The sequence below is a fragment of the Nicrophorus vespilloides genome, unplaced genomic scaffold, assembly GCF_001412225.1.
Source record: "Nicrophorus vespilloides isolate i.1.1-1 unplaced genomic scaffold, Nicve_v1.0, whole genome shotgun sequence".
NCBI lineage: Eukaryota > Metazoa > Arthropoda > Insecta > Coleoptera > Silphidae > Nicrophorus > Nicrophorus vespilloides.
In genome coordinates this window covers 417046-432118 of record NW_017100099.1, presented here as the reverse complement: position 1 = coordinate 432118, position 15073 = coordinate 417046, and the positions used below count along the sequence as shown (strand labels likewise).

General features: G+C 30.1%; 1 protein-coding gene across 9 annotated transcripts in view; it reads left to right on the top strand.

Annotated features, from left to right (window-relative positions):
* LOC108567921 overlaps positions 1-15073 on the top strand; it is an 88834-nt gene that overhangs the window by 30200 nt on the left and 43561 nt on the right. Inside the window, exon 3 of one of the 9 annotated variants that reach the window (XM_017928722.1) lies at positions 11266-11334. The exons of 7 other annotated variants lie outside the window; for them this stretch is intronic. In XM_017928722.1, coding sequence (XP_017784211.1) covers positions 11266-11321 — 56 coding nt within the window. In that variant the 3' untranslated portion in view covers positions 11322-11334. Of the gene's footprint in view, positions 1-11265; positions 11335-11357; positions 11394-15073 lie in introns of those variants that run through there. One more of the 9 variants, XR_001891270.1, reaches the window with a different exon arrangement.

Here is a 15073-nt window from a genome sequence, read left to right as displayed (position 1 = left end):
GCTAATTGTCCTTGCCTGTGTGGCAATTCCCTTGATTCACTTACTTGCGTCAGTACTTTCCTCCATTGCCACTATCATAGTAGGACCTTTACAGCCTCCGATCGTCTTCTTCTTTAGTCAGTAGCACATATGTTACATATGTTGATATTATCTCCCAATTCTCTATATTCTTCAACATTTCGCTAACAAAATTTTCCGACTCCCAATTCTGTCTCTGCCTCGTGCTTCATCCTGACCCATCTGCAGCATCTAAAAAACGTCCTCAGGACTGTTGTCCTTCTCATCAAATACTCAAATTTAAAAGAATATAGTTGAGAATTTTGTATTATAGTAATTATATAATAGTAATTTGCAAGGTATAAACAATATTTAAATTTTTTGTAATATCCACATCTAATATGACGCAAATTACATTACTTGCAGTGTGTACAACAATTCCCCTAGAGCCTGTAACATTTTTTAAAAATTACATTTCTTTCAGATACAGTAACAATTAATAATAACTAATGATTATGTATGTAATAATTTGGTAATCGCGAAATATATTTAAATCTGATATTACATATTGCAAATATTAACATATATCAAATAATGTTCATTGCACATTAATTGAAATTTGGATTTAATGAAATTAATTAAAATAACAATATTTGTTTGCGAAAATTATTCAATAATTACATATTACATAACTGAAATGATTAATTACCAAATTAAAAGTGTGAACCGATATCTCGTAATTTAGTTAATATAATAATATAAATGGAAGAAATTTTCAACCCTTTTTGGTAATAACCAAATTCGTTTTATGTAGTTTAATTAATTATGCTTTGTAAAGTATATGTTTGCTTTTTCAAAGGTTCCTAGAATCATTAAATAACAAAATAGTTAATGTTAAATAAATAATAATGAGTTTACTTAATATGAAAAGTTAATATATAAAAAGCACCAGGTGTATGTAATGGATGTGATGTTAGAGCATGAAAATCCATACTGGACAGTTTGAAAAAGTATTTAACGTTAATAAAATGGTGACACTTCTAAAGGGAAATTAAACAAGGGATGGAATGAGGGGTGGGGTTGGTTGGTTCCGTCGGGAAATGGGGGATGGGTTTCCGCGCTGGGATCGCAGGCGTCGGTGACGGCGCGTGGGCGGGTGTGGGTGGAATGAAGGTTATATAATTGATAATCGTTATGGGAGGATCTGCCATTGGCAGAGCTCTGCGCCCGTGTGACCTATTTATTACCCTGCATAACCTATGACCTTTGCTTTCCGAGCGTCCCAGATCCGGGCCACGAGTGTAAACACATCCCACCTGATGGGAAATTTCCATGGTAACAGGATAAAAAAAAAATACGCTGAACGCGCGTTGCAATATCGACAACCGGAAAGCAACAACAAAATGATACCGGACGACAATTATTATTTCACCGTTATTTTGCAGTAACGAAATAAACGCATTTTCCGAGTGAATCTCAATCGCATGTCATGACGCAATTTGTTTGTCTGCACTTATTTATACCGCAGGTGATTTGCATTGATAAATCGTGTATTACAACTTAATTACTAAATTGAAGTATATGTTTTTGATTTAGTTATTTTACTTTATTATATTTATTTTTTTAAATAGTTCATTGTACTTCTTTTGAACTACTTTTTGATGTAAATAATTAATTTGAATCTTCAATTTCCTATTCTCACTACAGATCATTGGCAGTGAAACATGAAGACGATGAACTTTGAATCTTTAGGAAAATATTATTCAAATAATTAAATACTACTGTAGCCTTGTTGTAACTTGTACTTCTTCTTTACAGAGTTGTATGTAAAGAAACTATGGTGAAATATATTATTTATGTTGGTACTTTTGAAATTTTGATAACAAATATATGATTCAAGTTAGTATACTTTACACAAATACTTGAACAAGTAGTCAAATGTAAGAAATTTGATTTTTAATTTATTAATCCAGTTAATCAATAAAAAGAAAATATATTAACATTGTAAATATTTTGATAATCAATGTCAGAACTATTTTTTCATATTCATTATGTTTTAAAAGTTTCCTTATATATAAACGATATTTTTTAGTATTTACTATATAATTGAAGATAAAATCAATTATAAATGTAATAGATAGAAATATAATAATATATTGACAAAGCATTTATAAATTAGTATTCCATAATGTATAACATCACTGAACAGTGTTGTAATTAACCAGGATCGAATACCCCTACAATCTCTTACACAATCCACCTAATGATCTCCAATATACTAAAATTAATTGGATCTTCATTCTCCACCGATTTTCCTCTCTGACCTCAATTTTAATTCAAAATCGCCTTTTGTATTCAGAATACAATAATTGTCATATCCATTACAATTATTCTATTTATTTTCTTTTCACCTTTTATCATCTACATTTCAGTGATTAAAATATTTTAATAAATTAAATTCATTGATAGATAAGGCACGAATGATGCAAAAGTACCGGAAACCTGGGCCATTTCATTTGCCTCGGATGCGTTTAGCTGCGCTTCAAAGCCACTGACGCTTTTTCTCTGCATGTGACTCAATCGACAAATTGAATTTGACTTTGACTGCGCTCCTTTTGTCATCGAAATCATTAATTTAAATGCAAATGCACTCAGACTTGCCTTTCTGTTTGCATTTTCCTATCGTATACTCGCAGAGTGGCAAAAAGGAGTGGACCGGGGGACTGGTTACTTCCCATTGTTTCGAATATACTGAAGGTCAGTTTTTAGGCGGATCGGCTCGGGGTATTATGTAAATCTATTGGAATTAACCGGTACGACGAAAACAATTAAATGCTAGAATTCATTGCGAAATAAATTAAATGTAAATAAATTTGTTGCTTGGGAATTGCAACAATTTGATAGTTTAGACATTGATAACATGTTTTAAGGACACTACTAATTAGAAGTGTGCTGTATTTAAAGGAAGACGTTTTCATAAATAAATAATGCCTGCATCCACATTATGTGGACATTATACATACACGTATTTCAGGAAATCTAATATTGTTTTACATGGTGACAGTCAAAAGCCGTCCTAGTGTCCAATGATATTGAAACTGTGTACCGACTTAACTTTGGTTGTCAACGAGGCTAAGAACACAGAAATTGAACTGTTCTGACAAGTATACCATCATATTTAATATTATGTCACTATATTTAGTAACTATCATCAAACGAATAGTGTTGATATCATGAGTATATAAGAGATTAGTAATATAAAAAAAACTAAATGGTTCCGTAACAGTAACTAAAAATTTATATGCGTCATTTTTTATGCATGGTCTAGTTTAATCACGCAATGGCGATAAAAAGCGCCTTTTCAATGAATCGAGGAGGTCGTTAAGATCTGCAAATCTTTCGATCGTAGTTAATGATACATTTGGATTTCATTTCAAGGGTGGTCACTTTCCAGATCGGGGACGAGTGTATTATTAAAAATCAATTTGAGCGTTTATATGAGCGACTCAAAGGAAGTAATAAATTATAGCATCGTGCGAGTAACAAGTCAGTGGGAATGGGTTCGGCTGTTCTGTCATAAGGCCGAGTCTCTGCCTTCAACGAAACACGAAAAGATAATTTCATTATATTAAGCAGTCTACTTGAAGTATCATTTTTATTGTAGGTAAATGAAGACAACAGTTTTAAGAATGATTATCGGAAACACGATGGGTATTTTTCCATATTTTACGTGCGTCGGAAACGTTATGTAACCGAGCGTGATCGTGCGTTTTAAAGAGATGACAAACAAATCATCGCTAATGAAGAAATAAACGAACCAAATGACGTCGTTGATGGTTTTAAACTTGACCATACGTACGTACGGCCATCATATGCAGCCTGTCTCCACTCTATGATACAGCACGCACGCATCCCAACATGCCCGTTATTAAGAAGGTCACGGGCATTAACCAACTGTGCAAACGCTCACCATTATCTCTCATGTTCAAAAAAATATAAACTGTTTAAAAAAAAAACTCATTGTTGTATTCTCCATGTGAAATTCGGATGAAGTTATTGTCATGGATGATTCCCAGAGTCTCATCAGCTGATGTCATCACTAATACTGTATATAAAACCTATATAAATAGTCCACAACTCCAAAAAGGTTTTCGTTGCCAAAATAGTATCAAACTTCTAGTTTCAGTTCACTTAATCATTTTATAACTTAAATGTTTTGTTTTTGTATAGACTTGTATTCAATAATCCCAACATTTTCCAATTCACAATCTATCGATATTAAATTCATAAAGATCTGTTTGAAAATTTTACATAACGTAAATACTATATAAAAAATGTAACTAAAAACTACTTTTAAACTAATTGATTTATTGTTGTTGTTATAAAATATTCAGGTAATTAAATAGATAGATTGGCGTATACTTATATTTCTTCGGAATCCTCTTGAGGGAAGTCGCAAGGTCTTTGTATTATACCATTAGACCACCTAAATGTCGGGTAAGTGAATTAATGAGGTGGCACGATAACGCTGTGTGAAAAATCCATTAAATACGTCGGTTGACCCAAGGGAAGTTTACTAGACCTGAACGTACACACTCCGCACACAAAAGAAACGAAAACGACCTTACATGGAATGTTGTTATAAAACGCAATCCACGGCGAAAGTGTTGGAAAAAAGTGCAGTTGGAAACAACAATACTGAGAAATATACGGGACTTATAGTTAGAAATATATTTCCATCACAGTTAAGGATATTGTAAATGATTGAAACATCAGTAATATTGATTTAATAGATTATATACTTAACTACACCAATCAAATTGAATTTAAATTAACCTTAATATTTGGAAAATACATATTTAGAATTTAGTAACTAATTAAACTAACTTAGTTACATATTTTTCAGGTATTACAAGAATTTTAAAGTAATAGTTTTTTCAATTTATAGAACTATACTTTATTAAATTAAGTACAAACTTTAGAACTTACATATGTTTTTGGCATCCTTAAAATTATGTATGAAATAACTTATTGTATAAGAAAGTAGTTATAAAAATTGTTAAAAAAAAATACAATGATTAATGTGAGAATTTAACACAAGAGCATGCAACGGGTGCAATAAATTATTAAAGAAAGAAATAGTTGGAAATAAATGCATGCAATTATATAAGATACTTTATACCGTAATTAATATATCCCTGAGAGTAGGAATTCTAGAGAGAACAATTAATTAATTAGAGGAACACGAAAGGAAACAAGCGCAGTAATAAATACGGAATGCGTGGAGGTCATTAACAAGCTAATTAGTGTGATTGAAGTAGTCACAACAAATTGCCGAGCTCAGAACTAATGAAGAAAAAAAAACAACAATAGAAATAAAAAAAATAAATCTTTTTAATGACGTTTTTTTTTATAAATAGTAAAAAGTAATGTTACGAAATTCATTAAAATACAGTAATTAGTCGTTTTGTAAAATTAATATCTGTAATGATCAATAAAAAATAAGTCTTTGTGTAGAAAATGCAATAGAAATATACACATCTTACGAAAATTAATGAGGCCGTAAATGGTCGAAATACTAAAATGTATTTTATAATGGTTTGTACATGATGCACAGTAATGCGAACTGTGCAAATTGCATAATTTTGGACCATATCAATTGAGTGTTAAACTCAGATTTGGTTGCATATTAGTATGAAGGATGTAGATTTAAACTATTAGCTTAGATTGACACGACGACAGTTCAAATTGGTACGCATGTCAAACTTAACAACTAAGTTAAGTTGTATACGTTAATCATTCATACATTTCCAATGAGTGTTTTAAACTTTAATGTAAGTTTTACTTGTCGTTCATTGATCATATTAACATAAAGGAAGTAGTTTGAATTGTTTACCTTAGATTGACACAAAGTTGGTACACATGTCAAAAATTCTGGTATAAGTAATTAATTACATAACTTATATAAAATGAACACATTGATCATCTATTAATCTCCAAGGTCTATTATATAGAAGGTGGATTGATTTTTTTGGGAAAAAATCTATATCTATAATGTTTTGGTTCCTAAGAAAGAAAATAGTAAAAACTAATATTATTTTTCTTGAAGTTTATTTGTAATTAGGTTTATATTTGACAAATCATTTTGCTCATCGTCATTGTCTTGTCAGGAGTAACTAATACTTTATAAAAAAAAATAAATTTCTTAAAATTAGTTATTATACAATTCTTTCTAAAATAAAACACTTTGGATATTGAACATGTTATTTGCTCATTACTTGTTCTTCATACATTTTTCAAGTACCCCAAAAATGCCCTAGTTGCATATGGATTATGAGACAGTTTCCTGCATTGTTGGTTTGTTTGTAGGCTTTTGAAAGTTATTATTATCAAATATGTAATGTAATTTTATACTAAAAGTTTTAATATTTCTTCTATTACAAATATACACTTATATATCGACTTTACGAATTAAGTGGAATGAGTAATGTGGAAAGAAATGTGAAACATTGTTCCATGTATTTGACGGTTTTTACATCGTCGCAGCAATTTTATTACGTCTGCAGTGAACCGTGACGGCCCTTTTAGGGAAAATGGATCAATTCCGTTTTCACAACTCTCTCCAAAGCTAAACTTTTAATAACTCTCCTGGCATCTGGAACTATTCAGTGTTCAGTCTCTCTCGCTCACACTCCCCTCAAAACAATTCCCAGTGTTTGCTGCTCGTACGCCCATACCTCCCTCTTATACCTCTCATATTGCTATTATACTGCATGAAGTACTTTCCTCGAGGACTTATTTTCGATAGCCATTTAAAGTTACCCATTGTAATCACTGACAGTTTTAGAAGCACCATAGCGACATTTCCACCAATCCTTTTGTATAAAATACCAGAATATTTGCCTAATACTCTGTGAATACTCTCCGACGTGACGCAAGATTGATGAGCGGAATTATCGGACGATTCGAACGTGGTTTGATCGATATCCAGTATAAAATGGTGTCATCAAAAAAAAACAAATAATATTATTTTTTCATGTCAAACACTAAAATAATCATAAAAAAAATACTAATACCTGCTCCATGTTGAACAGCGATTATGTGATCGTCCAACCGCAACTCCTAAATCGTTCGCAAAAGTCTGAAAAGAATATTGTTTGCAGTACGTTTTCCATGAAATTGTTTTTTTAAAGCAATTCCACGTAATAATCTCCGGATAAAAAACACATTTTTACAATAAATTAAAACAGTCTATCAATAGTAACAAAATAAATAAGTTCTTTTACAATAGTCAAATGATGATATAACAATTACTATATTATTTAAAACCATCAAACTTTGATTAATTCTCATTTTTAGTGAGTTAAATCAAAATCACAAATATTAAACCATAAGTAAATTTCACCTAACAATTTTTAGATAACTGAAGCTGGCATCTTCGTCAACTGAATCAACATCGGTTGGTATGAACTATTAAGTACATTTTCTAGAAAATTATAATAATGCTCTACTAGACATGTAAAGCAAATTTGTTAACGAAATTTTCAGATTTTATACCAAAGGAATATATTTAAAGTTTTCTGAAACAACGAATTGTTATTGATGATTAAATTTAGTTCAATAGATTTGAAGTTATTATTTTATTAGTTTTAATCTTTTTAACATTTATACAAGTGTCTGCCCTTAGTAATTTTATTTTTAATTTATTATTTAATATTTATCTTTTGATTATTATTACATTTTATTACATTTTTATAGTTTATTTTCTTGTATATATCAAGAATGACATACTTATTGACGTAACAAGAATCTAAAACTGTTTTACTTCATTTAGTATGATTTTTTTTTGCAACTTATACACAGCTGCTAATAATATTTATAAATCAAAGAATAACTTAATTACATTGAATATTTTTTTGTCATATTGGAACATGTCTGAACCACATCCGAATTAATAATGCAATCTCTACTCGTGTGTACAGTTCGAGCAATGCGGTTATCTCCACATTTTTTTCCTTTTCATCTTTCCACTACTATTTATATATATTTCTTTCTTTATAATTTCTTCTTCATAAAAAAAATCAACTGGATTGTCGAAGGCACACGTATAAATTTCAATGCAACCGTTACGACTGAGATAATTCTATAAACGGATTATTCTCTCCGTTGCAATGGCAACATTTGACATGTTTTCCTAGTTTTCCGTGTATATTATTTTTCCTCCTTTTCTCTCCTCTTTCATTCTTCCTTCATCTGTATGTGTGTGTGTGTTTGCGAGCGTATTATTTGTTTTTTCTATCGCCGAGGAGAATTTCAATTTATACTCCGTTCTTTTCCCGTTAAAGAAGGACATCGATTTAGCCCCACGGGCTTTGATAGATGCATGCGTGTATATATAGCGAGAGTATATAGTTCCTCTCTATACGCGGAGCTTTGGACGGACGCGAAGAACCAGTCTAAGTTATTACTGTCATTTATAGTTCACTTTGTAGATTCTACTGTTCTGCTTGCATCATCCCTTTTACACCTTATATAACTCGTTCAGAAATAATTGAATAACATTCATCTTCATAGAGATCTATTTTAATTTTCTATTTTTGTAAAAATAACTACAATTCAAATCATAGTAGGAACCATGTGAATCAAAATCCAGCAATATAATGCTAAACCATATTGCAGTGTTGGTGATGAGGAAATTGTTCGCACTGGTACTGAAAACGGGTGTACATAAGAATAATTTGTCAACCACCAAACAACCCCGATTTTAATATCCTGGATTTTGGTTTCTTTAACGAAATCATTACAAGACAAGGAGTCCCCGTTCAATATTGATGAACTCATTGCGGCCGTGTATAAAGCATTTGGCGAAATAATCACGGATAAACTAGACAATATTTTCATTATATTGCAAAAGTGTATAAAATTGACCATACTTCATAAAGGAGGCAACGATTACAAGTTTCCTCACATGAGAAAGGACAAACTGCGTTTGCAGGAAACATTTTATAATGTAGTTTAATTGTGAAAATACGTTATATTATATCCGTTCGCATATTTTTTTTATGAAATTGGACACTTTCCTAAATCGGACACTTATTTTGGAACCGAGGGAGTAATAATTAAACAATTAATTTGATTACCATGCTTTTTCAATCTTCAGTATAAAAAATAACGAATATAGACAAAACTAATAACGTCAACTCATAAATGTATATTGGAGTTCTGGTTCCTCAACAATTACTAAAATATTCTCAATTCCACAATTATAACTATTGCTTTTTTATAAATTTATTATTGATATATTACAATAATAACTAATGTTATAAATAATACTTTAATAAAACTTTATATGTTTCAAAACTATCATATTATGTTATTTTTTGACGTAAGTAGATGTAACATAAGTTGTATATTATTACAATATGCATTTTCATATAAATGGTTTTCATATATGTATTTTCCAAATTTGTAGGAGGAAGATCGCATTAGATTCGAATGTAGGGCAAAATGAATGTCTAAAAGAATAAATGGAAATGAAATATATTTTGCATTTCGCTTCGTAGCAAATGTAAATAGACTCAATTTTGTTTGTGGTTTATTGTAAAAACCGTGTAACGTACATGGAGAGCCTTTGCACATGTAATAAGGCTTTATCTGCATAAAGCGGATTTATGTAGGTCAGTAATTGAAAACCCTTATTATGTTCCCTGCATACACTTCACGACTGGTCTTTATAATCGTATTGTTGTTATCTTGCGTAACGATACGAATTTACGTTGTGCTCCAGAAAAGTCCATTCTGTGAATTATGATTATATCATTAAGTTTTCCATTAATGCAAAACACTAAAAACTTGAAAATCGTGCCTTCTAACGTTAACACAAATTACATAATTTTAACAACAAAAATATGTGATAAGTATTTACACATATAAGTTCATCAACTACATGTCTGAATTATTTATAATAATTATAAATATACAAGGAAATTTGTAATTATGACATAAATTCGATTATGACCTAAATTATTTATTTATTAAAATAAAATGTTTTTAAACAGGAAAACGTTTTTAAATTTATAATATTGTTAAAAGTTACCTTCTGTATTTGCAATAACAAATAATTTTCCGTATAAAAAAGTAAAATCTTTATAGCATTCAAAAAATCCTAACTAAATAAGAAAGAACAAACCTTTTTCATTATTCTTTTAAAAACTTCAGAATGATGATGTTTTATCACATTCAAAAAATTTTTGAGTAAACAAACCAAACTGAGAAAATTTAATATTCTAAAAATATTTTATTACAATTTCTTGTCATTATATAAGATTTAATAACATCAATCAAGTATGCATAATTCAAGTTGGAATAAATCTAAAATGTTAACACCATATCATTCTGAAATGATCAATATGTAAGCAATGCGATCGGCTCTGTGCATATTCAAGGAAGATTATTTTCCTGTTCTCGTTCGGTTTGTTTGTTTCGCTCGTTTCATGTTCTGCTCGGAGCGAAATGATCGAGAGAGCGCGACAAAAATTTTAAAATTAGATGCTACATAGTTCGTAGTCGAAATGATTTATTTTACTTAACTTCTCTCCGGAGTTGCCTTAATGATTCCGGCACGTCCACGTACGTACACAAGTTCAGCCCTGCCCTGGAAATGCGATACATTCGCCAAACTGGTTGTAATTATTATGTAACGTTCGTGTTGGATTTCTGCTGTTTGTGCTGTGATTAATCAACATACGCACGGAAGAGAGGCACACTCTTACTGCAACATGTACATCGGCATCCCTCGGAGCCTGTTCATCAAGTCATCCTGTTCTCATGATGTATATGACAAATAACGGATGTTTCTTGTTTCAATTACCACTCGTTTTCATAAAACATTTTAAGTACGACGCTTTTAAGTTTCCAGTTTTCAATATTTTCCATCTTTCCCAATAATCATGCATCAAATCTATTAATAGTTGTATATCTAAACACATGTACTATTATGAAATCTTAAACTGTAAAAAAAAAACAATATTATGATTGACAACATATAACTATTACTAATTTGCTGCATTAGTCTGTAATATTAACATATATGATATACAGTAATACCTCGCATAGTGTGAGGGACAATAATAAAATAGTAATGTAAGCAATTCATATAATAAACATGATCTCTTGCTTATTTGATATATTATTACAAGAATGAATGCAATGTTTCAGGCAACATGAATTACGAACTGTGGTTGTATGAGAACATGAAAATGTTTGCAGGTCGAGGAAATAAGGAATTGTATCATTCAAGGAGACGGATGACACAAGCAGAATAGAGCTGTAACCGGTAGAGAGACTGGGTAAGCTTGCACCGAGAAAAGGAAGCCATGAAGACAATCTTAAATGAGGTACAGTGCACGAAAGGGAGAAGAAGATTGGTTTTCTCGGTCGACTGAACACCAATTCTTCCTCCTTTTTTTCTTCCTCTACCATTGTACGTACAATATTACAAGTTATTGTTTACAGTATAAAATCATGTAAAGTTTTGAGCAGTTGACATTATAAAGATGTATCGATTTGATAAAAAGTACATTTTAATTTTATCAAGTTTTTGATGTTAAATAAATTCTTTACAATGATTTCTTTTTTCTTAAAGGGCAAACAATCATGCTATTGTTGTTTTGTTTGCAAGTTCTTTATGTACAAACTGAATAAAGGATCGCTCCGAGTCGATTGTCTTCATTCGTTCATTAGGGCATATAGATTGTGCATCGAACGAAGAAGAAAAGCCTGCAGAGAGATAATGACGATCACTCGAAGTAAACAAGGAACGTTTTAACATTCGCCACAAAATGCGACCCATCTCAGGCTTCTTGTTCTGTTTCCTTGCACATCATTTCTTTGGTTTTCGTGGATAGCTCCATTCCACTTGATTAAACCAAAGATCGTTTCAATTTTACTGCTACGTGCGCATTCCAGTCCGGAATTTAATTGCTCATTTAACAATCTCCACCGAAGAGCCACAATGTCGAATTTATGCGATTCAATTCAGGTCTTTTGTTTTATATTACAAATCGACTTGCAAATTATAGGATTCTTTTGTTTGCTGATAGTTTTTTTTTTTAATTTGAAAATCGATTTTCATATATTTATAAACCGGTTTTAGAACTGTTATTTTAAAAGTAAAAGTTTGACTTTAAACCAATCTCATGTGTTTATATGTGTTTAGTTCCTCTATATTACTCCAGTTTCAAGGTGGATAAAAAAACTTTTTTTTTTTAATATTTGGAAGTCAGAAGTCTTTCTTTAGCAAAACTTCTAATTAATCAAACATTGCGTGTTGACTCGAAGCGATCTGCTCTGATAGTTTTTGATTTGGTTCTTGCATGAATAATGTGGAATGAGTGTGTGTATGTACGAGGAAGATTAATTTTGGTGAGGAAAATCGGATTAATTTTGTGCAGGCGAGGGTAGAAAGCGACACGTGAAACCTATCTGCATAAATACTGATGATGCACTCTATAATTAGCCATAGGGCCAACAGGTGAGTGAGCATTTAGTTCGTGCAGGTGCCAATGGGTGGTACCAAATTTGCTCCAATTTCGTGCATCTGTAATTACACGGAATTATTTACGGAGAGCAATTCCACATCATTCGAATAAACGCGAAATTTACACGACACATTCAATAAATCAATCAACCTGAATTTCGCGATTTAACTACTCTTGTGTGTGGAAACGCGCACTGAAATGGAAATAAATCGTATTTGCTCAAATAATTCTATTATTGTGCAATTTTAGCACCAATTAATACAACAAATAATACTCCGTGGATTATATATAAAATAATTAAAAACTTAACCATTAATTTATGTTTTTTATTTTTGTAAATTACGAGAAATAATATAAGTTAAAAAAACTATAGGTATTTTATTAATAAAAATAAAATTAATAAATCATATTGAAGTTGTAATTTTCATATATTTATAAGTTTCCTTTTCATATACTATAGTTAGCAAAGAAAGCAAATTTTCATAATTTTAACTATTCCGAATCTCTGCTCTACAAATTATCGTATTATCTCACATTTTTATGCAAATTGCACAATTTTTTTTTTATTTCAATACTGGTATTTTCTTTAAGTTTCTCTACTTATGAATAAGCATTGGTATTTTGTCTTATCCAATAGGATATTTAGGTTAAGTCTTATAGATAACTATGTAAATTTTATAAATTTTTATTGTATGAAGTATTTCTGAAAAATTTGTAAACGTCAAACTGATTATTGACTTCTGATATGAAAAAGTATGATTTTAAAGTAAATTTTTTTAGGAAATTATTTATATTCTGTCAAAAATACAAATATTAATCACGAGTTATCAAAGTGTTGAAGTCACCAACATTAAACCTTAAACACGTTGCTTTATTTCCATGAGCTCTCATATTTTTAGAAATATTTATACTAATTATAATAAATGTTATCCCTGTATTCAATTTGAGTTATATCAGAGGATTTATTTTGAAAATACAGAGTTTAAAAAATACATATTTTCTCTGTAAAGTAGGAATTTTATGTCATACAAATTCTTACTTTATGAAAAATACAATGTCATTCAGTTCTGTTATAAATAGTTGTGTTTTCACTTCATGAATGTTAAAAAACTAGATTAACATAATACAAATGACCTCGTAATCGATGGTCAATAAGAGTGAAACCTAAGAAATGCAGTTACTACTATAAGAAATAATTTATTCACGATGTATAATAAAAACATCTAAGTTGTATGTAAAGTAATACATCTACTTTATTAATTATTAATTTTTAATAAGTTGAACATTCCACGAGTAAATGTCGATTTGTTTATCCACTGAACGTTTCATTGATTTTAATTCATTCCTGGAAATACTTTTCTATATAAATTCTGTTTTATTATTTTCCAGTCAACATTTATTAGCTGTCGTTAACATGAATCATTTTTTTTTTAAATAATTTTCTCAATATTATACGGACTTGTGATTTTCAACATCTCTTGCAATTCCTTTCCTAAAAGTTTTTCAAAAAAGAATATGTACATCTGTTGTAGAAAAGTGTGGTAACTTTGAAGACGGATATGAAATTAGTAAACTTTTTATAAGTTTTTTAATAGCTTATTGTATACAATTAGAAATTCAGTTTCTTAAAATATTTACATAGTTATATAACTATGAAGTGGATATTAATTTAGTAAACTTCATGCAACAGTTAGAAAAGAACTAAAATGCAAAAAAATGACAACATTCAATAAACTGTGTACCAATAATGTAACTTTGATAGTGAATGTAAAAATAGTAATCATAATATAAGTGACAATAAAATGCACTCTTGAATCTTCAAGAGCGTACTTAATTGATACAAATTTATTTTCAATGGCTCTTAGCGAAAATCGACACGAAAAAGGCAAAAGAAAAGATCAAAATTTAGTCAAATGTGTACTAAGTTACGTAATGCTAAATGTGGATATAAAACTTGTAATCTTCTTTTAAGTAACAACTGTTGAATTTATGAATACCAAGCAAATGAAAAAGATCAAAGTGTAGTTAAAGTATTTACTAAGTTGCGTAATGCTAAAAGTGCATGTAAAACTAGTAATCTACTACTCAGTTTATGTATAGTCCGAAAAGAACTGAAGTAAAATGGTGAAGATTAAATTTTAGTAAACTGTGCACCAAGTAATGTAATTTTGAAGTAGGATATGAAAAACACAAAGGCAAAGGGAAACAGATCAAAATTTCGTAATGTGTGTATCGAGTTACGTAATTGTAAAGATGGATGTAAAAGTAGCAAAAATTGAAGGTGAGTGTGAACATATAAAACTTCAATAAGTGTAGAGAATAATCAGAAAGTAATTGAAGTCAAAGAGAAAAACTAGTAAACTTCTTGTAAATAACAATTGCTGTTTATGTATAGTCAGAAAAGAACTGAAATAAAATGAAAAAGATTAAATTTTTGTAAAGTGTGCAACAAGTTATGTAATTTTGAAGCAGGATATGAAAGTCACTTCTTGTAAGTGGCAACAGATGTGTTTAAGAAGATAATAGTTGAAGGCAAA